Consider the following 27,381-nt stretch of genomic DNA (forward strand, 5'->3'; position numbering starts at 1 on the left):
ACTCTAGCGAAACTGCTAACAAGTAATCTATAATGTGGTAGGGCCCCAACCAGACACTGTCGCTGAATTTGGAACTCCCCACAATGGACCAACAAATGTATTATGCAGCATTCAGTGTGTAGTACATACCACATATTGTTTATCAAATTATTCTGCAGTTTGAAACTGTTAAATGGATTTATTGTGCAATATTCACTTGTGCTTTGTGCTAGGCCAGGCTAGGCTGGTTTCTGGTTTTGGAAAGCAGAAGTAAACAACAGCATGGCAAACTCCAGTGACTGTGTAGCATCCAAATATGCTCTAAAAAGAGAGAACCTATAAATGTGTGTTTTTATGATTTTCCAATTGCGCTTTGTCTCATTATACACTGCAACTGCAACGTGTGTTGGAGCTACTTCTCTGGCCAAAAATGTAATGTAATGACGGAATAACAACAGTGCCAGAACTAAATGTTGTGGCCCTGTCTTTCTGCTACTGTTGCTAGAGTTGCCTGCTGTGTTGGCTGCAGTGGTGTGTGTGATTACAAGAGGGGTCTGTGAGCATGACGGATGACGGAAATGGAAATGGAAACACTCAAGTAAAGTACCTCAAAATTGGAGTACAGTATTGGAGTAAATGTACGTAGTTTTCCACTGATTGAAAAAATCTACTATTCCTCAGTAAGAGGTTATGACAAATTGTAACTTGCTGCAGATGTTGTCTTTGCTGCACCTACCTAGAAATTGACCCAGTGCCAACAGATTGAGGTTTATGAGCCAGTGCGTGGTGGCTAATTTGTGAAGTATAATGCTTCTATAATCTTTCCATGCCATTCCGTTATCAGAGGGTATTTAACTAAATCCTCTTCTTTCTGAACTAATGAGACTCTACAGGCCTTAAACCCTAATTATTGCTAACTCTAGTCATCTCCTACACATGTAATTCATGTCTAACAGGCCCAAATCACATGGGCTCCAAGTAGAGCTAGGGCGACATTGGGGGTGGGCTACAGAGGGTATTGGAAGACTTAAAAGATGGAGTGATGGGGACAATAGGGATGAGATAGGGGTGATGTAAGGGTGTAACAAAGTCTACACGCTTTTGGCTTGTAGTCAACAGGTGGGCCAATGCACCACCGACCCCCCTCCCCAATCTCACAGACCTCCAGCTAAAGAGACGGACTATAGCCAAGATCTGTCTGGCAGACAGAGAGGGGGATTTCGGCACCAAATCCAGCGGATCAATAAAAATGTCTGCTAATTAGGCTTTCCAGAAACGAAGGGGGTGGGATGAGAGTGACACAGAGAAGGGGGAGAAGAAGAAGAAAAAGAAAAACATCACAACAGCCAGTGCTTTTCCAGGAGTCTAGACAGGATAAGGAAAATCCCCAGACAGGTGTGCATGCTGTGTCAATCAGGTGATCAGGTGAAGTACACTAGACACACCACCTTGCTCTTGGCCTCAATCTAATGTAGTCTTGCCAGGCATCAGGCTCGCCCTCCCTCCTTCCCTCCATCACTCTCTTCCCCAGTCAGAGGCAACCACCCAGGCTACAGCGATCAGTTTCTCTGACCCCAATCCTTCCTACTCGTCGTCCTCCTCCCACCTTTTCGTTGTCCTCCTCCTTTTCCCTGCCCCTCCTCCTTCCTTCCTCTGGACATCACCACTTTGACCTAAATCTCCTCATTTAATCTTCTTCTTCTTCTTCTCGTCTTTTGGATAACAATCAACCCCCTAATTGTCTTAATCTCGCTGGTCTTTTATTGTCCTCGGGGCGCCATGCGTACTGCAGAACAAAAACATTAACCACAGATCAATACTTGGCATCAGGCCGCAACCACCACCATGGTCTTTATCGATTATTACTAATTTAAGGTCGGGCCACACTGTTTATGAAGTTAATTAAAATAAAAAAGAGGGCGTGAGGACATATATATAATATATAATTTCTGTTTGTCAAAGAAATATTTGAGCATCCTCTTTCATTGAGAGGGGTTGATATGTTAATAGAAATTAAAACATGAACTCAAATCAGTTTGTTCTTTTTTTCGAGAGCAAATTTTAACATGAATGAATAGCAGTATCACTTTAGGTGAAGGATAATATATTTCAGATTGGAAATTAAAGAAAAATATCAGTATTTTGTGTATCTGTGGATTAAGTCCAACCTGAAAGCAGCAGCACAAGCCAGCAGTTGTAAACACCTTCTTCAAATCTCCCCAAGCCTCTTGTTATGCTCTCTAAATAAAACAAATCTGTACATTGTCAATTTCTAAAATGAGAAGCTTATGGAATAGCACTCTCAGTTATATTACAATACGGCTTTGGGAGCTGAGCCAATTATATTAGCTTCAGTGCAGCGGTAAGCCCAGGATCAAGCTAAGGTTAGGAGATGATTTGTGTATGATTTTGAAATGACAACCCGGGGACGATAATCAAAATATTCAGAACAATAACGGATTATCTGTTTCAGTGGCTGCACTCTGCACCATCTGCTGAGGCGTGGGCAGGGGGTGAATAATGTTGTTCACTGTGTGTGCGTTTACATATAAGCATTTTTTTTTTTACTTCTTCAATTGGCAACATGCAGATTAATGTATTTATGGATCTAACCACAGAATATACTTTAAAAATTTTTTTTTTGACTTATTTATTATTTTGTCTTTATTGATCCTCTAATTTACACACCTTTAGTCACACACTTTTGTATTCACCATCCTTTTTCCCCTCTCACAACATCAACATCAACAGCTCAGGCCCCCCCCCCCCACACACACACACACACACCTCCTTGGTCCCCCTCTCTCAGTGGGTGAGTCTGGAGCATCGCAGTCAGATGACACTGTCTGACTCTGCTCTTCTGTAATCTGACATGGCTAATCTAATCTCTCTGTCTTCGCAGATTGGCAAACTACCTGGGTCTCTAACAGCCAATTAGCCCGTCTGCACAGCATGCCATGCAGGCCAGGCCAAAGCCAGCCACCGTAGGGGCCCAGCCAGCCTAGTCATGTGCTGCTGCAGGGCTCAGCGATGGCTCAGGCTGTCTGGGGCCCCAAATATCTACTTCCATAACAGCCCATCTGCCTTTGGCTTGGCCTGGTCCACTTTCATCCCCAAAGGCTGCAAAGATTAGGGATCCTCCACAGACTTTGCTGCCAATTAAAGCACTTGTTGCCATACAGTTGTTAGGTAATCACCAAAGCTATGATTCATCGCTGGGTTAAGTGGGCTACTTTGGGGCCAAGTGTTGTCTCTGGCTTCTGCAAGTCAGAAAAGGTTAATTTTACTATGAAATAAGATAATATGAAATTTGAAAACATGCAGAATTTTGAGCATTTGCAGTGTTAAATGTAGCAGAGAAAAGGGTATGTTTTGTTTAAACAATGTCAGAAGGTCATAAATAAGTCATCTGAATATAACTTATCATAACATGACTTAGGAGTGGCTGTACTAAATACATTATTGTACTGTCAGCATTTTAAATTCTACTATCCATGACCTAACTAGCATGTATCGTCTTATTTTTCATGACAAAGACTGAAGCTCTATAGCTTTCTTTTTTTAAGTTGAAATATTTTTACTTTTGGTTTACTTAAAATTAATTGTTTTGGCTTAATCTGTGCATAAACAATAGAATTTGCACTGTTACTGTAACTGGTGTCCATCATATTATATACAATTATAGAGACACAGAGGTAAATACAATGAAATAAGGTCAGAGGCCTTCTAACAGCTTATTTTCTCATCAAGCCAGTCTCACTTAATCACCTTAGCTAAATTAGTTTGAAATTAGCCCTCTTTCTAACTCCCTGTCTTCCATCTTTTCCCTCCCTTCCTCCCCCTTTTCCCCTTCAGTCGTTTTCACAGCTTTATGGATTAGACAGATTACATGTCTGAAACTCTGTTTTTGTTCTTTCTCTCTCTCTCTCTCTCTCTCTCTCTCTCTCTCTCTCTCTGTTTCAGTCCTGGACCCTCCATTTTGAGGGGTGTTAATCCGGGATGCACACTGTCTCAACATGTTGTTTTACCTTCAAACTCCTTACATCTTAATTCATAATGTTTTGTACTTCCGCACATACGCTTACTATTTCGTTTTTTTTTGTGTGTGTGTGTGTGGGGGGGTTACATTGTGCAGTGCCAGAGATAGAAATTGGAGAACAGATTGTATATCTAGATCGAGAGAGAGAGAGAGAGAGAGAGAGAGACGGGAGAGAGAGAGAGAGAGAGAGAGAGAGAGAGAGAGTGTGTGAGAGAGAAATACAAAAAAGAGTAATTCATTTGACATTATCACCTAAAATCAAGTGGCTTTTACCATCAGCAAGTTACTGCACACACAAACAACTTTAACACGCACACACCAACAACAGGAACATCAACACGCACTGTCCCACACTCGTACGCACACAAACACGTGTATCAACATTCACCTACACACAACTTCAACACACACTTCCACAATCTCTGTCAAACACAAACACACACAGGGCCAAGTTTTTGTTTTATGATATTTTTTTGATTTAATCAATTCTAATGTGGTTGTTTTTTTTCTTTTTACTCTGTGATTTATGAATGCTTTGGCAACATTGTCTTTGTTACAGTCATACCAATCAAGCAAATTGAACTGAACTGGACTGAGAGAGAGAGACACGAGTAAGAGGCTCCAAAAATCTGCAGATGATCTAACTGATCTCACTATATATATATATAGATGTATACTGCACACACAAACAACTTTAAGACACACATACCAACAAGAACATTAACACCCACACACTCTCTCATACACACACGCTCGCACACAAATACAAACACACACTCACATACACACAACTTCAACACACACTCCCATAATCTCTGTCAAACACACACACACACACACACACAGGGCAAAGTTTGTGTTCTGATATTTTCTTGATTTTATGAATTCTAATGTGGTTGTTTTGTTTTTTGTTTTGTTTTGTTTTTCACTATTACTACTGTTTTTATGAATTCTTTGGCAATATTGCCTTTATTCCACTCATGCCAATAAAGCAAACTGAACTGAACTGAGAAAGAGTTCGAGTAGAGTAAGAGCCTCTGGAAATCTGAAAATGTGCAGCGGAAAGTAACAGCTGTACGCGAGCACGTTCTGTGCGTGTGCCATCACTTGCCCTGGATGACGCATCATTTCCTGTCTGAAGAAAGAGCGCAGGCGGTTAGTACAAAGCGTGTGCGCAAAAATGCTTTCACTTTCACTTCAAGGCTCCATTGATTCAGTCGAGGCGCCGCATTCAGCACAATAAAAAAAAAGAAAAGAAAGAAGAAAAGACGAAGTAGCAAAAAAAAAAAAGCAAGTGAGGGAAACAGGAAGACTATAGGAATTCCCGACATGGCGTTTAAGTATCCGGCTGCGAGAAGAGATGAGACAAAGGTCAGTTGTCCCGCTGAGTGCGTTTCTCTCTCTCTCTTTATCTTTCGGTGAAATTCTGTGGTTCAAGCAGGAAAAACGAGACCCGGAAGAGAAAGTCCGTCTGGGTGGAGGGTTAGAAAGGAAAATGGCGAATGAACGAAGAAACAAAAACAAAACTTTGCACCAAACCGAAAAAAAGTTATTCAGTGGGAATTCTTGCTGTACTAGTTACGGAAAGAAGCAACCTTTGCTCTTTTTTTTTCTTTCCAAATGTGTCGCATATGACTTTTAACCCTTCAGACACCACACACACACACACACACACACAGAAAACGATGTTGAAACGGTTTGCTCTTAACGATGCTCGTTCCGGGATTTTGGATTCAGCTGGTTTTCGTTGTGTCTCGCGGTTTGCGTTAGTTAAAGTTTCACTGACCACTGTTCCTCTGTTAATGCAGCATTCCCGTGTTTGGTGCATGCAGGGTTATAAGGACTTTACAAGTAGCCTCCTGAGTCACTATTTCCCAAATCCACCAGCACAACCCCAACCCCCTCAATACATTTTGATAAGGTGCTAAATAAAATATTTTATTCAGTTTACTATTAAAAAGAGAAGAGAAAAAAAAAAGAGAATTTTAGGCATTTGGAAATTACCATTAAACAACTGTATAGTTTGTTGCCAATTCATTTTCTCTTAATTAACATAATGTAATCATATTGAGTGATTGACTAATAATTTTGATGGTAATTTAATGAATTATTGAATATATTAATCCTCTAAAACTGTAAAATCACCAGAATGAGCCTTCAAAACCCACCATATGTCACTTCTGTGTTATTGTCAAATGTAAACTCCTCTTAAGGTACTTAAAGTCCACAAATGAGGACATGACCTCTGTGTCCTCAGTGGTAATCACGGCCCTGGGTGTATAGTTTTATTATGCCTCCAACTCAGTCCATCCATCTCACTCACATGAGTGAAATATCTCAGGAATGCCTTGAGGGAAATTCTTTAAATTTAACAGTTTCATCTACTCAACATCTCCTATCAATGGGCAAAATAGAAGAAACCTAACAAAGAGCAACAGAGTAAGGATCTCTTACCCAGGAAGGACAGGCATGCAGTCACATGTACAGAAATGACCAACATTACAGTAACCTATACAATCAAAATTACAAATATTTTGTAAATATATATGAAAATGAATCTGGGAGGACGAAGAACAATCATAGGTGTCACCAAACAGAACTGAGCCGCACAACCACCACTCCACCATTGAGACTGGAAGTGGACACACTACAAAGACTCACAAGAGCAAAGCTTCATTGTATAATGAGGGTGAGAAGGGTTATCCAAGATGGCTTTGTCCTCGTCCTCCTCCCAACCACTGCCTCTGCACTGTTCAGTTCCAACCTGATCACCTAGTTGGCCTTCCTTAACAGCTTGTTGAGACAGCTGAGCTCCGAGCCTTGATTCCACCACCTCAGCACACCACAGCAGAGAACAGAGCACAGGCCACTGCAGACGGAAAGTCTGCAGGAGCCTGTCGCTCACACTGAGGGATCCGAGTCTTGTGAGGAAGAACAGTCTGCCCTGTCCCTTCCTTAAGAGTGCTTCAGTGTTGAGTCCAGTTTAATTTAAACATGTATGTGCCACATCTCAAAGAAAGAATTCTAACTAATATCCCCTACCTATTATGAAAATGACCTAATCTCAAAAATTCTTACAATCTGATGAGGCATCTGTCATAAAAGTCACCGACTCATTTAATCCTGCAACAGATCATATTCCAGGGTAATTTTAGTTGCTCTAAGCCCTTTTTTTTGAATGCAGGGATATAATAACGTTTTCAACTGTTGACCCAGAATTTATAGACCTCCCTTGCAATAATATGTAAAAGTCCAAATTTTGGTTAAAAAAATAAAACAAATAAACTAGACACTCCCTATAGGTAAAACTACAGATACTTGCATTTCCCATGACAGGGATGAGCATATTCATCCACACAAGTGGAGACAAATGCCCTCTGAGGGCACACCTTGTTGACCTTGTAGGAACAAGAAGGTGTGTTAGAGCTCCACATCTATTGGTCAATCAAACTTTATTTATATAGGACGTTTCATACAGTTTAGTGCAGTTCAAAGTGCTTCAATGCGACAATGAAAAGACAGAATGGAGTAAAAAATAAAAAAGTTAGATTTAAGATAAAATGCAATGATAAAATGGCAATAAAATACAAGTATAACGATAGTTTTTAGTTAAAATTATACAAAAACAAAATATATAAATTAAGAAAGCAGGCAGAAATAACAAGCACATAAAACATATACATATGTGTGTGTGTGTGTGTGTGTGTGTGTGTATGTATGTATGTATGTATGTATGTATGTATGTTTTATATTTTTTTTTTTTATATATATATATATATATATATAAATAAATTAATGATTAATTAATAAAAGAAAAACTAAAGTCTGCCTTGGTCTACCGATCACATCCATGTTGGAAACAGAAATGCGTAAGATACCCCAGTAAAGAAGTGGTTGACAGCTGAAATGAAGAATTTGAGAACAGATTGTTAAAGGCTTCATATGTCTGGTGAAATGAAAGTAAATGTTTTAAATGTTCCCCATATTTGTATTGCTTTTCTTTCCCCAACATTGTCAATCCAAATATCAGGAATAACTGTCATGTTGAATCAACACATTTGACAAACAAATCAAGTGTGACGGATGTGTGTGTAACCACTTTGTTATGCCTTATTTAAATGATGCCAAGCTAAGGTGAAATTCTCTGGAATAGTAGTACAATGGAAATCGGTTGCAGCCTTTTATCATAATCCAAAGGTCCTTAAGGAATATCATTGTGCATTTGGCTGCACTTCAATCTCTAAATGAAAAATGTGGCTGGAATAATGTCTTAACTGCTAACATACTACAACAATTAATGATTAATGATGATGATGATTAATTGTCTTGGTAGATTGTTAATATCTAAACCCAATGATAAACATCAAGATGTCCACACATTTTTTTTAAGTTAATAGAAAACCACTGGAAAATTATCTTTCATTGTGATTACTGGAAACAAAAACCAGATCATTGAACAGGATTCGGTGTATTCCATTTGCATATGCACATCATTGTTTGTGCGTATATGTGTGTGTAGTAAGATCAAGTACAGTCTGCCCACTGGTGTAATGGTAGAACATTATTCATTCCAGCTCTGACAAGTTGTCAAGCAAATGATTAACCTTTGTCAGATGGAACAGGTACTCTTCCATAGAAACTTTTTGGAGGGAAGTATTGCGAAAGAGAGGCAGTTATTATTGCACCTGGATGTAATTTGTGATTGTTCCTGTTTAACTTGTGTATATATTTGCAATAGGTGGATGACTACCATGGGAGTAAGATCTGTGATCCCTACACATGGCTGGAGGACCCTGATAGTGCCGAAACAATGGTATGTGTTCATCCCTTGCAGAAAGCTGAAGCATTTCTTTTTTTTTTTTTTTACCAAAGACACTCTAAATTGAGTCCCTCCTCTCTCTCCTTTTGTATCCCAGGCCTTTGTTGAGGAGCAGAACAAGCTGACCATGCCATACCTGGAGCAGTGTGCTGTCCAGCCTCAGTTCCACCAGCGTCTCACTGAGCTCTATGACTACCCCAAATACAGCTGCCCTTACAAAAGAGGGAAGAGGTACTAGTTGAAGTTTAAAAGGATAGGTACTGCACAGACTGATGAACAACTGCACTCATGAGAGGGGGACCAACTTGGAGAACTGCAGATCTCCAAGAAAAAAACAAACTTGCTTATTGTCTTGTTATTTCCTGTTTTTATTTCCAGGTATTTCTACTTTCACAACAAAGGTCTCCAGAACCAGGATGTGCTATATGTGCAGGACTCTCTGGACGGACCTGCCACCATATTCTTTGACCCAAATAAACTCTCTGAGGATGGCACCGTGGCACTGAAAAGTAAGCCAAACTGCAGAGCACACATGCTGCATAACACATATATATATACGCAGAGAAGTAGATGCTTTAAGAACAAGACTTGCTGAATCCCTGTTCTTTTTTTGTCCCTCTCTAGTGGGCCGTCTGTCAGAGGAGTGTGAATATTTTGCGTATGGTTTGAGCAGCAGTGGTTCAGACTGGGTAACTGTGCGTTTCATGAAAGCTGATGACCTCACACCACTGCCTGATGTACTGGAGAGGGTTAAATTCAGCTGCTTGGCCTGGACTCACAATGCCAAAGGCGTCTTTTACAACTGCTATCCACGCCAGGAAGGCAAAACCGATGGTAAGGAAGAGTCACTAAACTCATGCTCCAACAAAGTAACAACACCTTTAACAAAAGCGGTCACCATGCAAAGACTATTGCAAACGTGTTCAAGACTTAACCCCTCTGTATTTCACTGAAGGCACAGAGACCACCTGCAACATCAATCAGAAGCTCTACTACCACGTCATCGGCACCAAACAGTCAGAGGACATTCTGGTTGCAGAGTTTCCCGAACATCCCAAGTGGCACAGTTCAGTAACCGTGAGTCTGTAACAATATTGATCCCTTATAATCACATTATTCGCACTGATAACTGCTCATAATAGTGAAGCTGAGTCATCGACATAACATTTTTAGAGCTTTAATTTCTTATGTTTTTTAAAATGATTAGTTATATGGCTCATTGGTTAGGGTGAGTGCACCACACCCATCAGTAGGCGTTGTGAGCAAACAAGACTTGTTATGGCATAATCATGCTCCTTTCTCTCTCTTCTTTCTCTTTCTTTGCTTTTTTCCTACCCCTCTCTCTCATTCCTTTATCTTGACAGATATCAGATGATGGCAGATATGCTGTTTTGGCCATCACTGAAGGATGTGAGCCTGTCAACCAGCTGTGGTACTGTGACCTTCAGCAACTCTCAGATGGCATCACAGGTCTGTATTTTGTGACAAACTTTTGACTAAACACCATAAACACAAACAAATCGCCTATTTTCTTGAGCAGTAGATCAAGATAACAGGTACAGAATGAATGTGTATCATATATTGCTGTTCGACTGATGTAAGACATGTAAACTAGGTTTTCAAACTCACCAAAAGTGATCAAAATTGGTGGTTGACAGCATCTATGGACACGTGTGTGTGTGTGTGTGTAATGGAAAATGTTTTTGTATAATAAAACATTATCGTGTGAAATGTCTGAGTGGAAAACAAATACATTCATCATCAACATAAATAATACAGAAAATTCTCTTATGACAAGCTTGAACCAGAGAATGTTGCTTATAAAATGACTGAATAAATGATTATTTCAATAGTTAGCAATAATTACAACTAATTTATTAGTCAGTGGACAAAAAATATGTAGTATTCTTACTGTAAGTTTACCAATGGCACAGGAGAACAAAATGACCTGTTAAGTTTGGGTCTTGTCACTGTCCTATTGTTATTGATATTTTTTCACTCTCAATATTTTCAACACATCCTGTTATGGGAGTGCTCTTTTATCAGTTCTGTTGAAATTAAGTGTCAAACTTGGATTCATTGGAAATATATTTTCATTTCTGGGGTCAGATTTTCAAGTGCCAAAGATAACAGCCTCGAGGTGCAAATTAACTGCTGCGTCAGTAGTAGTACTTGATGCCAGCAATGCCTGTGACTCAACAATTACTTCACCACTACTAGTTTAAAATCTTCCAACCGCACAGGACATTTATCCCTTTTTAGTGCAAGCCTACTGCAAAAGTGTGTTATAGGTCTTTGAAAGTCACCGTGATTCCGGTAGGTGGACAGGAAGGCATGGGGTGTTTGGTTTTCTGTTTTTTTTGTAACTAAGTATATTATTCATCTTCTCCTCCAGGCTTGCTGCCATGGGTCAAACTTGTGGACAACTTTGATGCCCAGTACTCGTATGTCACCAATGAGGGAACTGTATTCACATTCCGCTCCAACTTGGATGCTCCTCGGTACTGTCTCCTCAACATAGACATCCAGAAACCAGACAGGCAGCACTGGACTACCCTAATACCTCAGCATGACAAGGATGTCCTGGGTGAGACTGAATGGAAAATTTCAGAGACCAAACGGTAAAAGACAAAGTCAGCCATGTAGTCCACCTATACAGTATCAGTTCTCTATAGAATAAATGTAATACATCTGAATGATCACAGAGCAGTTTTTAAAACTGACCTTTGTTGGTATGACAGCTGTAGTCTTGTGTTAGAGCGTGGGAAAACTCCACAAGTCTTAGAAATACGTAAAGGGCTTATACGTGGAGTCGTAGTTCCACAATTCTGTCCTTAGAATATTGCCAAATACTTATTCGCTGTTTCGATGACAGTCCCGCCACAACAACTGGGAAGTTCTGTGTCTGTGGTCGAGGACTTCGTCAGAGGGAACTCTGCTCAAAAAGTGAAACTTGGCCCATAAGCACTTTGTTTAATTTTTTTTTTTTTTTTACTGTTGAGAGTCATTTGAATGACGGTAACTGTCCCTAGAGATCACTTAAACACTTTTCTGCTGAGACGTGCGCAAAACACATGGACCCATCATAGTGACAACATAGTACATAGTAATATTAATGTAAAATATGTCTTCATAGGAGGATTTATAATTGGTAACAAAAACTATACTTTAATATGAACTTAAAATGTCCTTATAGCTACAACTACATTATTGTGTGTTTATAAAGCATTTATTACATTTTTGTATACTACTTAAAAAGACTCAAGTAGTTGACAGTTACATCTGATTATATTCTATAGTTTTTAAAGATCTCCTTACTGTCAATATTATGTCCAATATCAATTCACCATTTTAACTCAAAGTTAGTCCTCATAGTGACGGTGGTGGTTGTGGGCATCAGGCTGTTGGGTGTAATGTCATTGAAGGTTTTTACAGTTAAGTAAAACTAAAAACTAAAACTAGGTGCTAAAAAACATGTTAGTTAACTGAAATAAAAACTAGACTAAATGATATTGTGTACTAAACTAAATACTAATTAAAACTAAATAAAATGTCTATAGGTTTAATCTTTGATAAATTTCGACAAATGTATCAAGACAGCAAGCATGAGAACGCACTGTTGCGCATATAAAATCTAATGAAAAATACAACTCCAATATAAACATATATATCAAATTTACTGATCAGTTTACTCTGTATTGTCCTTGACACCGCTCACACTCCAAGGCAAAATGCCTCTAATGGAATGGTTACTGTGTGTAATAAACAAGAGTAACCAAGTAACTTCTGTAGCACCACTGACATCTCATATTAGACTGCCCCCTGCTGTCTGTTGATGTAATGACATGTTACAGTGAATGGATATATAGTGCATACCTGTATTAACCTTTGCTCTCCCTATAAAGTAACATCTCAATTAATTGAACTGATCAATGCAGCCGGGTTCATTATGTTTGGCTTCATCCCAGCATCATGAAATTAGTTATTATTTGATAATTGAGATCAGATGAGAATGAGATTTAGCAGAGAGGAAGTTCACTTCGGTATTAACAAGAGAAACAAAGACGACCATTTCCTTTGGGTCCTGTGTTTGTTAATAACACCAGCTACACACTGTCATGCCCACTTTCCCTCACTTCCTTTTTTATATCCATCTGCAGGCTTTGTCTCTTGTGTGAACCAGCACCACCTGCTGGTCAACTATCTCCATGACGTGAAGGATATCCTACAAGTGTATGAGTTGTCTACAGGCCAGCTGGTCAGGGACTTGCCGCTGGACGTCGGCACAGTGGGCGGACTGAGCTGCAAGAAGAAACACTCTGACTTCTTCTATAAGTTCACCTCCTTCACTACACCAGGTAATTCTGTCTTCTCATAACTTGTGTTTTAGTTGTTTCATATTAGTAAAATTAATGATGTAAAATATAAATATAAAATACAATATTATAATGTCACTAATCCCATAACAACAATGTTATTTGTTTATTTATTTTAATAATTGTATTATATATCTTGTTTCTGCCGTCCAACAGTCCAAAACCCAAATATATTCAGTTTACTAATCATTGAAAATAGTAGGAAATTCTCATATTTGAGAAGCTGGAACCAGTTAATTTTTGGTATTTTTCCTTGACCAATTTGTTGCTACTGTAATGAAAACTTCTACTGCTTTAATTATACATCAGAAAATACCCAATAAGTCCCAACACAAAGGAAAGATCAAGCACTGCATAAAAATAGCCTGCTGTATATTATTGTAACTGTAGGTTGTGTCATTTAAAATGTAATTAGTATCTGTTACATCATCAAATTTTCTCATTCTATATTAGGTCAATGCCTTTTAAGATAACCCAAAACCAAGTAGAATCAAAATGTCTCCAGTCCTTTTATTTTCTAGTCTATATCTAGAAAAACTGACTATTTGAATGGTTTTGCTTATAGCCAATCACTGCAAGTGACCCACTACTGCAGCTTCAGGTAGCAGCTAACAGCTACATACAGTCAGAGGTTAAATACTAGGTATCGAACTATCAAATGAACTACTCTGTTGGTATCCTGGAATTGTAATTTTTAAATACCCAGCTCCACTAAATATGAAAAATACGTTTTTTATCTCCATGCAATTAGTTAAAACCCAGTAACCTCTAACCTGGGTGACTTTTTGTTCTGTGGTACCCAGGTATCATTTACCACTGTGATTTGGGTGAGTCAAACCCAGAGCCCAGAGTGTTCAGGGAGGTGGAGGTAAAAGGCATCAAGCAGGAGGACTATCAGACCACCCAGGTAATGTCCTTTCATTTTCCTATCTCCTCAGTTTCTGTGGACTCTATGTCTGCTCAAACTTCCCCATTTCTCTTTAGTCTTTGTACTGTCTTTCCCCTCATCTTTCACTTTATTCTGTTCCTGTTGTATCACATCTCCTGGTTGCATATTCATATTGTAACTCAGGTTTCCCAGAATTGCATTCACTACGGTCGAGGAAGTGGTAAATGGTGTGTGTGTGTGAACATCTCATTCTAGACTTCTAGAACAGAAATCATTTATGTGAAAGCTGTTTCATTTAATAGAAATTACATAAGATATGTTTTGTACAAGATAGATGTGTCAAAGGACAAACTGACTGATTTCATCTATCTTCTCTCATACATTCATAGGTTTTTTATCCCAGTAAAGATGGAACCAAGATCCCCATGTTCTTAGTTCACGCCAGGGGCCTAAAGAAGGACGGGACTCATCCTGTCTTCCTTTATGGCTATGGAGGCTTTGAGGCTTCCATACAACCATACTACAAGTAAGTAAAACTGCTCTGCCTGAAATCTCATCAACCAATGTGACCGCTCTCTTCTTTGTTATATGTTTTAGAAAGATACACATACATTATGATATGACGTTCACCAGTGAGGTTATAGAAGATTGGTGCGGTCTGATTGGATAGTACATGAGAGTGAGAGGATTGCTAGTTGTTGCCACTGTTTCCAACATACCAGCAATTGTCAGATACTTGAAAACAGTGATACAAATATAAGGGTCTACATTGTCTCTGTAAATGATAAGATGCTGGTGTAAATATATACATCAGCATTGTTTGAGAAGCACTGTATATACAGTATAGAGAGAATGAAAAAGAGGTCACTATATTGTTTATCCTTTTGCGTACCCTACACAACCGTCACAACTGCAGCACTGATGCTGATATGATTTTAATGTGTTTTTAAAGACTACATATGCATATATACCATTTCAAATTCTTTTTATGAAGCGATTGCATTTTTCCCATAACATTATTTGCACGCTTTATTTCCTCCTGTCTGTCTTTTCTGTGGACAGTGTTGCTTACCTGCTGTATGTGAGACACCTGGGAGGGATCCTGGCAGTGGCCAACATCAGAGGGGGCGGAGAGTATGGCCTCACCTGGCACAAAGGTACAGATGTGCAAGGAATGCACCCAGAAAAGCATGACAGTGTTAGTTAGAAAACATTAAACGTAAGTTTGCTATGGTCTAATTTTGTTGTATCATGTGATTGTAGCCGGTTCACTAAAGAACAAGCAGAATTGCTTTGACGACTTCCAGTGTGCAGCAGAGTATCTGATCCAGGAGAAGTACACCACAGCCAGCCGCATAGCTATCAATGGAGGCTCTAATGGAGGGCTGCTAGTGGGTAAGTACAGGTTCAACTGTGTGTGTTATGTCTTTATGTATGTAGTGTGAAAGCCCAGAGTAAGAGAACAAGAGAAAGTGAAAGGTTCATTAAAGGAAGCTATTATGCAACAGTACATTACGTGTTACATTAACTAGTTGAAATTGTGAAAATTGTGCTCTTCATTTTTTATAGTTGAAATCTGGTAATTGAGCTTTACCTCTACCTCCACCTAATTTTAACAACTCAGCTCCGTCTTCCTACGCAATTTAACCCTTGAGGCTTCTCACAATATATATATAGTATACAGCACATCTCTATGTTTTTACAGATCACTGGTCCATCGCTAGTCTTGATCACAATGCTTTGTATTCTTTATATTACATCTTTGGCTTAAACGCTAATGTCAAATTCATCTAACAGTAGTTAGCTGCTTAGCTTCAATTAATTTAGCAATTAAACAACACATTAAACAGTGCTTAGTCACATCATTTACCAACGGCTGGCTGCCATATGGCATCACAAAAACCCAACTAATGCCTTCTTCCCTGGTGTGTAAGTGGCTATTTAGGAGTGATTGTGTGCCACAGTGTGAAGTAAAAAGGGATGTGTGTTTGAGTGTGTGTATTTGTAAGCAAATAGAATCTGTAACACTGACTCTTAAATACACGCACAGCGGCATGTGTGAACCAGCGTCCAGACCTGTTCGGCTGTGCTGTGGCAGAGGTGGGGGTGATGGATATGCTGAAGTTCCACAAATTCACCATCGGCCACGCCTGGACCACCGACTACGGCTGTTCTGACGACCCGGAGCAGTTCAAGTGGCTCGTCAAGTACGACAAACACAAACACAACAGATCACTAAACTATACTTGCGCATGAGAATACGTTATAGTTACTGCTCACATCTTCATGTCTCGCTGCAGTCAGGATTTATCAGGCCAAGCAGTCTCATTAAGATTAGTTCAGACATTTTTACAAACAGTAAGTGTGTGATAAAAAATCATTAAAGAAACTGTCCAAAAATGGCAAGCAAACAGTAAAATAGTGCACTAATCCATAAATGAGTTTATCCAAGTTTCTGTGAAGAGCTACCACTCCCCTGAGGTTCACCTCCCCTTCAGCTCTCTGCAAAGTTTACAGTCCCCATTGCCCTCATTTCTCTGTCCATCATCTCACCCAACATAGCATTGCATTTCTTTGACTTTTCTGCTCCGATAGCAGCATAGATCAGCAACACAAACAGTTTTTGATGGATGTCTCTTTCTGTTTTGGTATAGTCACACATGAGAATTTGTCTTCCCGCTGGATTTTTAGGTGTTGTCTAGCAGCGCATCTCTATTCATTGCCGTCAATGTGTGTTGTCCTTTGTGTTTACTCAGTTGTTTAGTATTTTCTACTGTCTGAATCTCAGGACTTAAAGCATCCGTGAATGATGGTGTAAATAGTTATTATGTGTCGGGTGTTTAGTCTTTGCTGGTTTCAGTAATCTCGAGGTCTGTTCCCAGCTTTACACTCACCCACATGCACCAAAAAGTCACAGCAGAGCAACTGAATCACACATTAAAGTTCAGGACTCACTCCCATTACTCTCTTCTCTCTAATAGGGTTTCCTCACATTATTCCTTCCAACCGTCTTTCTCACATTCTCTCCAGGTATTCTCCTCTCCATAATCTGCCTCCGCCACCTTACTCTGGCCCTCCCTACCCTGCCATCCTGCTTCTGACAGCAGATCACGATGATCGTGTGGTGCCTCTCCACACCCTTAAGTACTGTGCTGCCTTGCAGCACGGAGTGGGTAGCAGCCCTGTGCAGCGTCAGCCTCTGATGGTCAGGGTGGACACCCGTAGTGGGCACGGTGCAGGGAAACCCACCGCCAAGGCCATCTTGGAGGACACGCACATCTATTCCTTCATCGCTGAGACACTTGGGCTTAGCTGGAAGGATTGAGGAGATAATGACAGTGAAGGCCAGTAAAGGATATACACACAATGGCTTTTTAAGGGATGAATGCTTTCTTCATTTTTAACAGTTTAATCAAAGACAAAAGAGTGTACTGGTACAACTAAAGTGAACGGTTAGAGAATGATTAAGAAAAAGAATAACAAACTGTGTGGTAAAAATCATCATCATAATCAATACTCATCATAATGCCTGAAATGACTCTTAATTGTAGATTATCTTAACCAATCAAATGCACTAAAAGATTCTGAACTTGTTTTCATACTGTAAGTTTGGAATTGAAGTATTTCAATAAAATCTCTCTTTGTACAATGATTTCTGTCTGTTATAATCCCTAATCCAAAAATTGTCCTCAATAGTAGATCTAATTAGAACTGAATTGTTCAGCACAACTGGATGCTGTCCATGTACTGCAGTGTCCCCTGTTTGAATATGTTCAGGGACTTTAGTTGCATGTCGTTCCCCACCTCTTTTTCCCCAGTTACTGTCATGTTTCAACTTTCAAGTAATGAAGGAATAAAATGCAGCATAGGCAGCATTTTATTGTTGCTGCTGGTTGAGGTAGAGCAAATTTCAACTGCTTTCCGTACAGCCAGGTGGGTAATCCGAAGTAATGCTTAATCGACATTTTGGGAAACACTCATTCTCTTTCTTGTAGAGAGTTAGATGAGAAGATAAAGACCACTTTTGTGTCAAATGTCAAAGGCAAATATGACACTACAATGAGGAAGTGATAAGTTTAGCTTGGATCGCAGCTTGTCCGTCTGAAGGTAACAGAATCTGCCTACTAGCACAAAAAGGACAAGTTTCCTTTTATTACTTTAAGATGATCATATATTGTGTATATAAAGTCTGCAAAATTGAATAAATTAGTAGGAGTAAAAAGTATAATAGTTTCATTTTAAAATGTAGTATGAATAGCATACAATTTATAAACCATAAATAAATAAGTAAAGTACCTTAAAACATACATACATTGCTTGAATAAATGTACTTAGTTGCTTTCCACTGCTGTTTAGAGCACAACAGTGATTAATGTAGAGTGCAGTTTTCACATATTCCACCAAGTGGCAGTATCGGATTACAAAACCCCCCCTTGGTTGACCCTCCACAAACACCTCAAGGTCAAAGGCTGGGTGTCAGTTTAGTGGCATTATGCTTGGCTGCTTCATTGAAAGGGATTGTGGAGTAAAAAAAAAAAAAACCCAAAACAGCAGGATGCACTAAATCCTTTATATCGTCTATAAACCCGTCTATAGGAGGGAAAATCACTGACGGAGACAAGTAGGATACATCTGTATAAAACAGTGGACGTGGAACACACAAGAATGAGAACTTATATAAGGGAGATGGACTGGTGCAGTTGTCAAGGGAGACAGAGGAGAGAGAGAAAGATGTGTGGAGATCTTCAAAGAATGCACAGAAAAAGTTGAGGGAGTGAGAGTGATGATGGACGGCAGATATATGGCGAGACAGCGAAAGGCAACATGCACACAAGCAGAGAGAGACTGAAAGTGCACTTATGGAGAGTCTCGGGAGGCACACAGACAGACGGGTGTTTAAACTGTCAAAAAAAAAAAGAGAGAGATGGAAACTCTCAGCCAGCCTCCAGTCTGCCAGCCAACCACAGAGACTGAGAGAAGTTGTCCGTTCGGTCACTCAGAGTTTAATCTCTGCTCAGTGGGAAGTTCTGATTTCGTCAGACTGAACCCGGGGCCTTATCTAAGTACCCTCTTGGTGGATAGATAGGATGGGAAAAGGAGAGAGGAAAGCAGAGAAGGCTGCAGGAGGAGGATTTGCACACAATGACTCTTTGCCTCAGGGGCAAAGTGGTTGAATGAAGCTGGGAAAAGACAAAGCCAGTAATAAGCTGGACATATGAGAGACAGAGAGAGAGAGGGGGGGTTTAAGATCATGCAGTAAAGAGGCTGTGACACTCTTCTCCCAGGAGTGTCCCAGAGGATTGGGCAAGCTTTTGCTGCTTCATTTGCTTCATCCCCCCCCCAAAGCCCACCCCCCGGTCACTTCCTGAGCTCACTCTTCCTTCTGTCTGTACACGCATGTTCACACTAGTACAAGCGCACACATCTGTTTTCCTCTGGAGAAACACAAGCTTTTACCTACAAAAGCCTCACCGTCTCACACTCGCAGGTCCCCATCCTGTCCTCCGTTTGTTTACTTTACTCCCTCCATAATGCAGGGATTAATTTCTCAAAGCCGATTTGAGCTGCGGCACGCTTCGGCAAAGAGCGGAGAGCAGAACTTTTGTGTCGGGGGAAGTTTCCCCTTCACACTAGCTTAGAGGTGGACTGCTCTCCCCTTTATGCCGCTTGCTTTAATCTTCACACGGAGCGGAGGGAGCGAGGGATGGAGGGAGGACAAGAAGGGGAGAGGGCTCTCAACACGCAGCTGGGAATCACTAATGTCTTTACAGAGGTGTCGTCTGCTTTCTCATGTGCCTCTTTGAATCCTTTTGCCTTTTCTGCTACCTCTCTGGCATTTCTTCCTCTTACATTTCTGGACATGTTTATGTCTTTTCTTTTCCAACTGCAAATGTTTCTTCCATGATAAGCTTGTATCTTTTATTATAAGTGTGTATCTTATAGTGATAATGTAGATCAGAATGTTTGGTTTGGGTAAAAAGTGAGTGAAAACTGATTTATTGTTTTGTTTACAAAATGTTAGAAAATAGGGGAAAATGCTCATTACAGGTTCTTAGAACCAATGGTGACATTTTTAAATTGCATGTTTTGTCCAACCAGCAGTTCAAAACTAATATGTCTTTAATTCAAGGGAGAAAAGTGGCAAATCCCGATTGTAGAAGCGAGAAGCTTCAAATATGAGCTGCAGCTAATGATTATTTCTATTATTAATAATTTTATAAATAGTTTTTCAATGAATCCTCTTCAGATGTGTTGTAATTGACTCATAGGTTGAATTATTTAGGGGGGGGTTAGGGTTAGAAACTGTTGGTTGGTAGAGATCCATTTTTTATGTTGTGCGACTAATTAATTTATCAACTGATCGTTTCAGTTCCACCCCAGAATTTGGGCATTTTTGCTGATTATTGAAATTATTGGTGATGTTAGGCTCACTGTAGTTTTTTAATATTTCTTTCTGAAGTTTAATTCTAAAAGGAAATCTACTTGATGAATTACTTACACCTAGCCGGAATCATATTTAGTGTATTTTAATTTCCTCTAAGTTATTCGAAGGCCTTAAACGTGTCTTGAGTGTAGTCTTTGAGGGTGTTTTGAGAAAGTGATGGTTTTTAGGTACAACAATCCATATTCCAACAATCCAGCGCGATTTGCTTTAATCTCTTGGAAGAATCCTTACCCGTCTCCCCATCCCAGTCTCATTTACAGTGAATAAACAGGCAAATCTGATTGAAGATTTACGCTCAAACCGTGAGAAGCCTGATAAAATACCAAGTAACACAAACCCCCCTCGCCGCTGAGGAGAGTTACTGTGGGATATGATGTTTGCATACTAAAACATCACACTCAAATGAATAACATTTATCAAATTGTACCGCAAGGGAAATTGACCCAGAGCAGTCAGGAGTCAAGTGTCAGGGCTATTAGAATTTCATAATTTATATTATGTAGATAAGCGACATATTTTCACAGCTATATTTTTGATACAATTTTACATTTAATTTCTATCTTATAAATTAATGCGTAAAACATTTCTTTAGAGACACTAGTTACATTCTGGATGTTCCTGTCTCTTAGACAGAATCTTAATGAACCTGCTGTGTAAATAAGCTTTTTTTGTGTCTTCATCACATTATATCTTGAACGCGAGAAAGAAATCTATGAAAAGCCTCCGATAATGAATGATCCAAATCTAGTGTTGTTGCAGCGGGAGTTCAGATGCTAAGGTCTGCTAAGCAGCATCTGAAGGAGGTGATGTTTGATTGCGTGGGAGGTTTAGAAAGCTGCAGCCAGCGATGGCTCAGAGATGAAACTCATTAAGTCTCAAACTCCAATCCTCAACTCCAATAAGACTGTAATATAAAAAGTATGGATTGCTGCTGCAACTGTACGAGATAAATAAAAAGATCTCATTCTCAAATGTATGCCCATGGACTGCCAACAGACATACAGAGCGTGCACAATATTATGCGCACACACTGACCCATGCAAGCGGAGGCACGTACCAGCACACTCACTTCTACCCACCCACACAGTTGCCCACAGCAATCCCACGCAAAGTCCATTTGCATTTACAATCATTTCCCATATGCTCAGTGATAGTATAAAGGTGGGTGTTGTGTAATAAAACAGTAAGTAATATAACCTCAGTCCCGGAGAGAGAGACTTAATGAGTTCACATGGTAGAGAATAAGAGTAAGAGAAAACCACGAACCACCAGGAGTAGGCTAGGAGAGCTAACCGAAAGTTGAATTCTGTTGTAAGTGGATACAGGGCTTTAACTTCATAGCACATAGATACGTAAGTACAAGAGGCCCAGGTAGCCTTACAGTTAGAGGAATGAGTGAGCTCTAAAGGGCCGTCGGTTCATTCCTTTGCATCAGAAGTTAAATAGTAAATGGATAATTGGGGTTTTACCAGTTAGACCTAATTCCTAAATGATAAAAAAAAAAAAAAACACCAAAACATTTACTTACTTAACTGTTGTTTACCTTTACCAGAGTTTGATATAGTAAAAATGTCTGCTGGCACTTCATGGTGAGGTCTGTATAGTGTTGAAAATGAATGTTATGTTTATATTCAGTGTTTCTCACCAATAATCCATGTATCTGTGAGGTCTAACAACTGTGTTGAGTACATTTCCTCCCTCATTAAACATTTGCAATGCTATAATTTTCATATATTAACATACATGTTTATTAGCTAGTAGTCTTTGTTGTCAACATTTGAATCGCACAAAACCAACAGGTATCAGTTATCGACTGTAACACTGTGGTCAGTGTTTAGGTATATTGCAAATCATTTTCATATAATTACTGCTTCTATCGGAGAATGTGTAAGTAAGAATGCCACAAAAGAAGCACGTAAAAAGTATTATAATTTGACTTTTTATTTGAACTGTAATGTTATGTGTGATATAAACCTTACATATATATTGAGTGATCCTAACCTATTGCAGATATGTTGCCATAAGTGTATATGTTGGGCAAAAATAACAGGAAATGTCAGTATAGACTGAAGTGCCAAAATATGAAGTAATTTAGAAACAATGTTGTGATTATATAGTTTGTCCACCAGAGGGCACTGACAAGTTTAATTCCCAATTGTAAAATGTCAGTTGCTCTTTTGGTTACAATTATTGAAAAAAGGTAAATATAATTCATTATAATTATTATATAATATATTTTTTAAACTCTCAAATATCAACATTGGCCTAAAAAAATCCAGATTACATCAAATCCCAAAATGGAAGACGAGGAGAAAAAACATTTGCTTGTATTGGAGATTTTTTAATAACACGTTTCAATATTGCAACAGCCATCAGATTTTCTTCTAACAGGTAAAAATCATCAAAAAACAAAAAAAAAAAAAGAAACTTTTTTTTTTCAGTTTTATATTCCAAACACCAGAGTTTCTTGGCTATGGCCCTAAAATTCAAACAAATAAAACCCTTACACAGTGAGCAGATATTATATTCAACACATTGTTCTTCAAACAAATTATAAAAATAGATTTAGCATTTTCAAATACATATGTACAGTATTAAACATATATCATGATGGTCACAGTAACAGAAAGGGGGATAGAGAGGGCAAACAAATAAGAGTTTTAATTCATCATGGCGACAAGGTCCAGTTTGTTGAGTGTTAGCGACTGCACGTGTGTGTCTTTGTAGTCTTGTGTGTGCGTAGTGTGTGTGTATTAAAAGGGACTATCAGTGTTTCTCCAGATATCTTAACATGTGCGTGATAACATCTATAAGGACATATGAGCTCATTTCATTTGACAAAACGGTTACAGAGAGGAGAGTACAAGGAGAAAGACCAAAAAAAAAAAAATCTATTTGTACCAAATACAAACCAGTTACAATATTCCAGTTAAAAATGTATGTAGCTTCTATTGTGAAACTGTATGATAATCAGGTAATGCCCCAATAAACTTCTTCCTTCAAGTCTTCTGTATTGAAATAGGACAGAAAAGGCGAGGGGCAGATCACTGTACAAAGAGAATTCTGGGAGTTAACTGGAAAAAAGTGCAACCACATAGCATGGCAGAGCATGATATTAACAGCAACACAAAATTAATGATAATCCAACAGCTACAAAGAAATAGAAAGTTCATATGACATTCTGTAATACTGTATCCATACTGCCACACACACACACACACACACACTGTAATGTATACAGCAAATCCAATGATAATGGAATGATAATGGACATAAAATTAACTGTATCAAATCCAGTGTTCAAGAATACACAGATACTGTGTGCTGACAGTAAAAATCATCCAGTGTTCCTCTCACTTCCTGTGTACAAAACAACTCATCTGTTCAGGTATAAACTCATAGTCATATAATAAAGCAACAAAACAAGAGGCTACAACTGCTTTTCTCAACTTGTTTTTTAAAAATACTAATTAAATAAATAAGCCTTCCCTAACCTCTTTTCTTGAGAGCTTTGTGTTACAGTCTGTAAACATAAATAAATATGGATAAATATCTGAATCAGGCCATCTTCCAGAGTTGGCCCGTGCTCTATACAGAGTATTAAACACGGCAGTGAGAGAGGCTTTGGAGAGGAGGATTATGTTACCGAGATGACATCCAGCAGGCTAAAAGGGAAAATTAGATGCTTTAAATGCACAAAGAAAACAACTTCAAAGCATAGAAGGGAAGAGGGAGATAAAGGAAATGAATAAAATAGAATCGAGAGTAGCGAAACAGACAGCGACATACAACAAATTAATTAACAATCAAACACACATGTTCAACCTTTCGCTTTACAGTTGTATCCTGCAGCTTTTGTTTAACCCCAAAGGAAAAAAAAGCAGGCTGATGTTACTGAAACTACAGTATAATCATCACCCATAACTTACTGTAGCTCTTTTCATCCCATCAGCACACCTAATATACTGAATATAGGACTATACTGTATGCTTTTGAGGCCTCATCCAACTCTTCTAACCTCAGACTCACTGGACCCTCGACATGGGACAGCACAGTCTCCTTAAGCTGCTGCTCTAAAACCAAACGTTACATTCCAGCCATGTTTAATCTCCAGAAATGTTCCTTTACCTTCTGATATGAGATCATCACCATCGAACATCACCTCCTGTTTCATGTGAAATTAGCTGTGCCAGTTCTGAGAAGAGAGTAAAATGATCCAAGGCCAGTAAAATAGTTCCTAGCTTTAACAATATATTGTTCTTAGTGAATCGGTGTTGTGGTAAAGGGAGATTCTACTCAAAATTTTAATGTTTCTTTGAGCGCTCGTCCATAACCGTGTTTGCAGCGCAGTACATCTTTGCGTCTGCTGCTGCTCAGAGGTCAGCTTCAGACAGAGCCTGTCCTGCTACAGACAATATTTCATTAGTCTTTTACTCACTAATCCAGAACCAGTGAGAAGGAGCTGACACAGTTATTGAAGGTCAAAGTGCAGGATGAGGTCACAAAAAAAAAGTCACGTGACATCACTCCTCTGCTTTCCCCCAATCACGACAGGAACGCCGCCTGTCTCTGAAGGAACTGTTAGAAAAAAGGAAGTAAGGAATAGAGGAAGGCATGAGGAAGTGTGGGAAGGAGGAGTAGATAGAGGAGTGCAGTTAGCTGAAAGTTCTGCTCATCTTTCCATCAGTTTGGGAGAGCTCTCTCTTTCTCTCCCTCTCTCCTCTTCTCCACCCCATCATCCATCTGCACATATGTCTGGGTCGCAGCAGCAGTGTGAGACTGGGTGTGTTGACTTGTTTGTTAGACCTGGACGCCACGCCCGTGCATTTGGATGACCTGGGCTCTGAGGGTCTGGATTGCAGCCAGTATCAGCTTCTGGTGCTCAAGGGAAGTGATGCCAAGGCTCAGCACATCTCTGTGGACACAGAGATCAAGATTTACCAAGATTATTAAAAAAAAATGCAACATTTATTGGACTGTATGTCAATGGCTGGGTTGAGTGACTCTATGACCACAGAGAAAAATGTGTTTCTAATAATCATATGCTCACGCTTATGTTTTAAAGCCACTGAAAAGCTCCCTTTTAAGTATTTCTCTATAACATTAAATATTCATTACTTTATCACTCAAAAACTCAGTTTATCTCTTAATTTGGACTATATAGGATGTGGTTGGATCAAACTATCATTATCATGTTAAAAAATTGCCAAAACCTCACTGGTCCTCATTATTATTATCACGTGAGCCCTGCCCACAATAACATACATTTCTATGGTAAAAATGATACGTTCATTAAAAACAACTAAGCAAAAAGCAGAAATGCTCAAAATTAAAAAGCTAGAACCAGAGAATATTTGGGATTTTTGCTTAAAAAAACCACCTTAATTAATCGATCGTCAGAATAGTTTTTTGTCTAATAACTAATCAGTTCTGATTCATCCATTTTTACCCATTTAGATTTCACTCAAGACTTTTTTCAGTTGTGCAAATATTATCTTTAATGGTAAAGATTTAAAAAAGCAATTAATTTCAAGAAATAGAGTAGACATTATTCCCAAAGTCATTTATTTATTTATGCAGCTATCTTTTTAATGATCTGTTCTCTTATTATCTCACTTAGCCGCCCTCTCTAAAAGAGGAAATGAAAGGTCACTGAGACAGAGTTGTGTAAAACCACTCACTGTACAGTCATTCGGGCCACAGACTCCAGGTAGCAGTATCCTGCGGCGGTGAAGTTGTCCTTGTATCGGCCCATGTCCACTGCATCCAGCCACTCTCCCACTGAGTTAAAGGATGGGAAGGAGGGGAGAGGCCTCTCTGCTAGCGTAATGGATGAACTCAGGGTTCTACAGGACAAGAAATAGGGTTGAAGGCGTGGAGAAAAAAAACTTTGTGGAAATAATATATACAGCCATCCGTATTACCAGACCATACCTGCGTGCCAGTGTGGAGGAACCAATGCCATCGGGAGAGCGAATGCTCTTGCTGAGGGCTGAGTGGATCTGGCTGAAGGTGGGCCTCTCTGTCCTCTCCTTCTGCCAGCAGTCCAGCATCAGCTGATGGAGATGTGGAGGGCAGTTAACTGGAGCCGGCAGCCTGAAACCATCCTCGATGGCTTTGATCACCTACGGGACGTGCAGAAGACGGAAAACAATTATATCAGGTTAGAGACTCTAGAATTAGTGTTGTGATTTACCAGTATTTGTACTATAATTGGACACATATTCAAAAGAGCATGTTTGTGACTGGTAGGGCAAGATGGGGGAACTAAGTAAGAATGTAAAAAGGTTTTGTCCTACTTAAAAAGTTGAGTAAGGTATTTAAAAGTTGCTTAGTTGCCAGGAATAGAAGCGGTTGGACTGTATAGGTCCTACTTGGATAAATAAAAGTAGAAAAGTGCTGCTGCTCTCATTTTCTCTTGTCAGTAATTACACCACCTATAATGTTCCAATGCATTGTTTCGCTGTTTATTAGTCATTTAAGTTATTTTTAAGGCAGCATCCTTTAAGGTCACCAAGCTAGCATCAACTGCAAAACAAACAGAATGTCACAGAGACTTATTGCTACGCTAAACAATATGAGCGGACTACAAATCTGCGGTAATGTCTAAAATTACTACAAAAAACTAGAACCATACAGAAAATGGGTGACTATTATTAGAAAGAGACGTTATTCCTGCAAAACCTGAACAATGCAAAATCCGTCACAACTGACTTACTTTGAATGTGGTCTGAAAGGTCACTAGACAGGATATTCAATGTCTCTTAGTGTCACTTCACAGGATATTTGATTGGGTATCACAATAGTTGGGCTCCTATCTGCAGAAAACTGGAT

The 27,381-nt window shown here is 39.2% G+C and overlaps 2 protein-coding genes across 6 annotated transcripts in view; one reads left to right on the forward strand and one right to left on the reverse strand.

The window, feature by feature from the left end:
• Window positions 1–5,178: 5,178 nt before the first annotated feature.
• LOC127358302 (prolyl endopeptidase) lies at window positions 5,179–17,754 on the forward strand. Its single transcript, XM_051391293.1, has 15 exons — window positions 5,179–5,389; window positions 8,757–8,831; window positions 8,935–9,068; window positions 9,216–9,346; window positions 9,462–9,671; window positions 9,793–9,914; window positions 10,202–10,307; window positions 11,233–11,424; window positions 12,998–13,195; window positions 14,017–14,120; window positions 14,492–14,628; window positions 15,165–15,259; window positions 15,366–15,497; window positions 16,153–16,309; window positions 17,133–17,754. The coding sequence occupies exons 1-15, from the start codon at window positions 5,348–5,350 to the stop codon at window positions 17,425–17,427; spliced, it is 2,130 nt and encodes a 709-aa protein (XP_051247253.1). The 5' UTR covers window positions 5,179–5,347; the 3' UTR covers window positions 17,428–17,754.
• Window positions 17,755–24,470: 6,716 nt separating this feature from the next.
• The window catches only part of LOC127358299 (ephrin type-A receptor 7-like), a 140,468-nt gene continuing 137,557 nt past the window's right edge, over window positions 24,471–27,381 (reverse strand). For all 5 annotated transcript variants that reach the window (XM_051391284.1, XM_051391283.1, XM_051391282.1 and 2 more), the window contains 3 exons: window positions 26,482–26,672; window positions 26,229–26,393; window positions 24,471–25,462 (listed from right to left, as the gene is read on the reverse strand). In XM_051391284.1, coding sequence (XP_051247244.1) covers window positions 25,348–25,462; window positions 26,229–26,393; window positions 26,482–26,672 — 471 coding nt within the window. In that variant the 3' untranslated portion in view covers window positions 24,471–25,347. The remainder of the gene's footprint in view (window positions 25,463–26,228; window positions 26,394–26,481; window positions 26,673–27,381) is intronic.

Source organism: Dicentrarchus labrax, unplaced genomic scaffold (assembly GCF_905237075.1).
Source record: "Dicentrarchus labrax unplaced genomic scaffold, dlabrax2021, whole genome shotgun sequence".
In the NCBI taxonomy this organism is placed as follows: Eukaryota; Metazoa; Chordata; class Actinopteri; family Moronidae; genus Dicentrarchus; species Dicentrarchus labrax.

Bases quoted from the DNA above. Each gene is read 5' to 3' on its own strand.
- LOC127358302 (XM_051391293.1), top strand. From the start codon at position 5,348: ATGGCGTTTAAGTATCCGGCTGCGAGAAGAGATGAGACAAAG. The intron at 8,832-8,934 runs GTATGTGTTCAT...TTTGTATCCCAG, and splicing joins CTGATAGTGCCGAAACAATG to GCCTTTGTTGAGGAGCAGAA. The intron at 10,308-11,232 runs GTCTGTATTTTG...CTTCTCCTCCAG, and splicing joins ACTCTCAGATGGCATCACAG to GCTTGCTGCCATGGGTCAAA.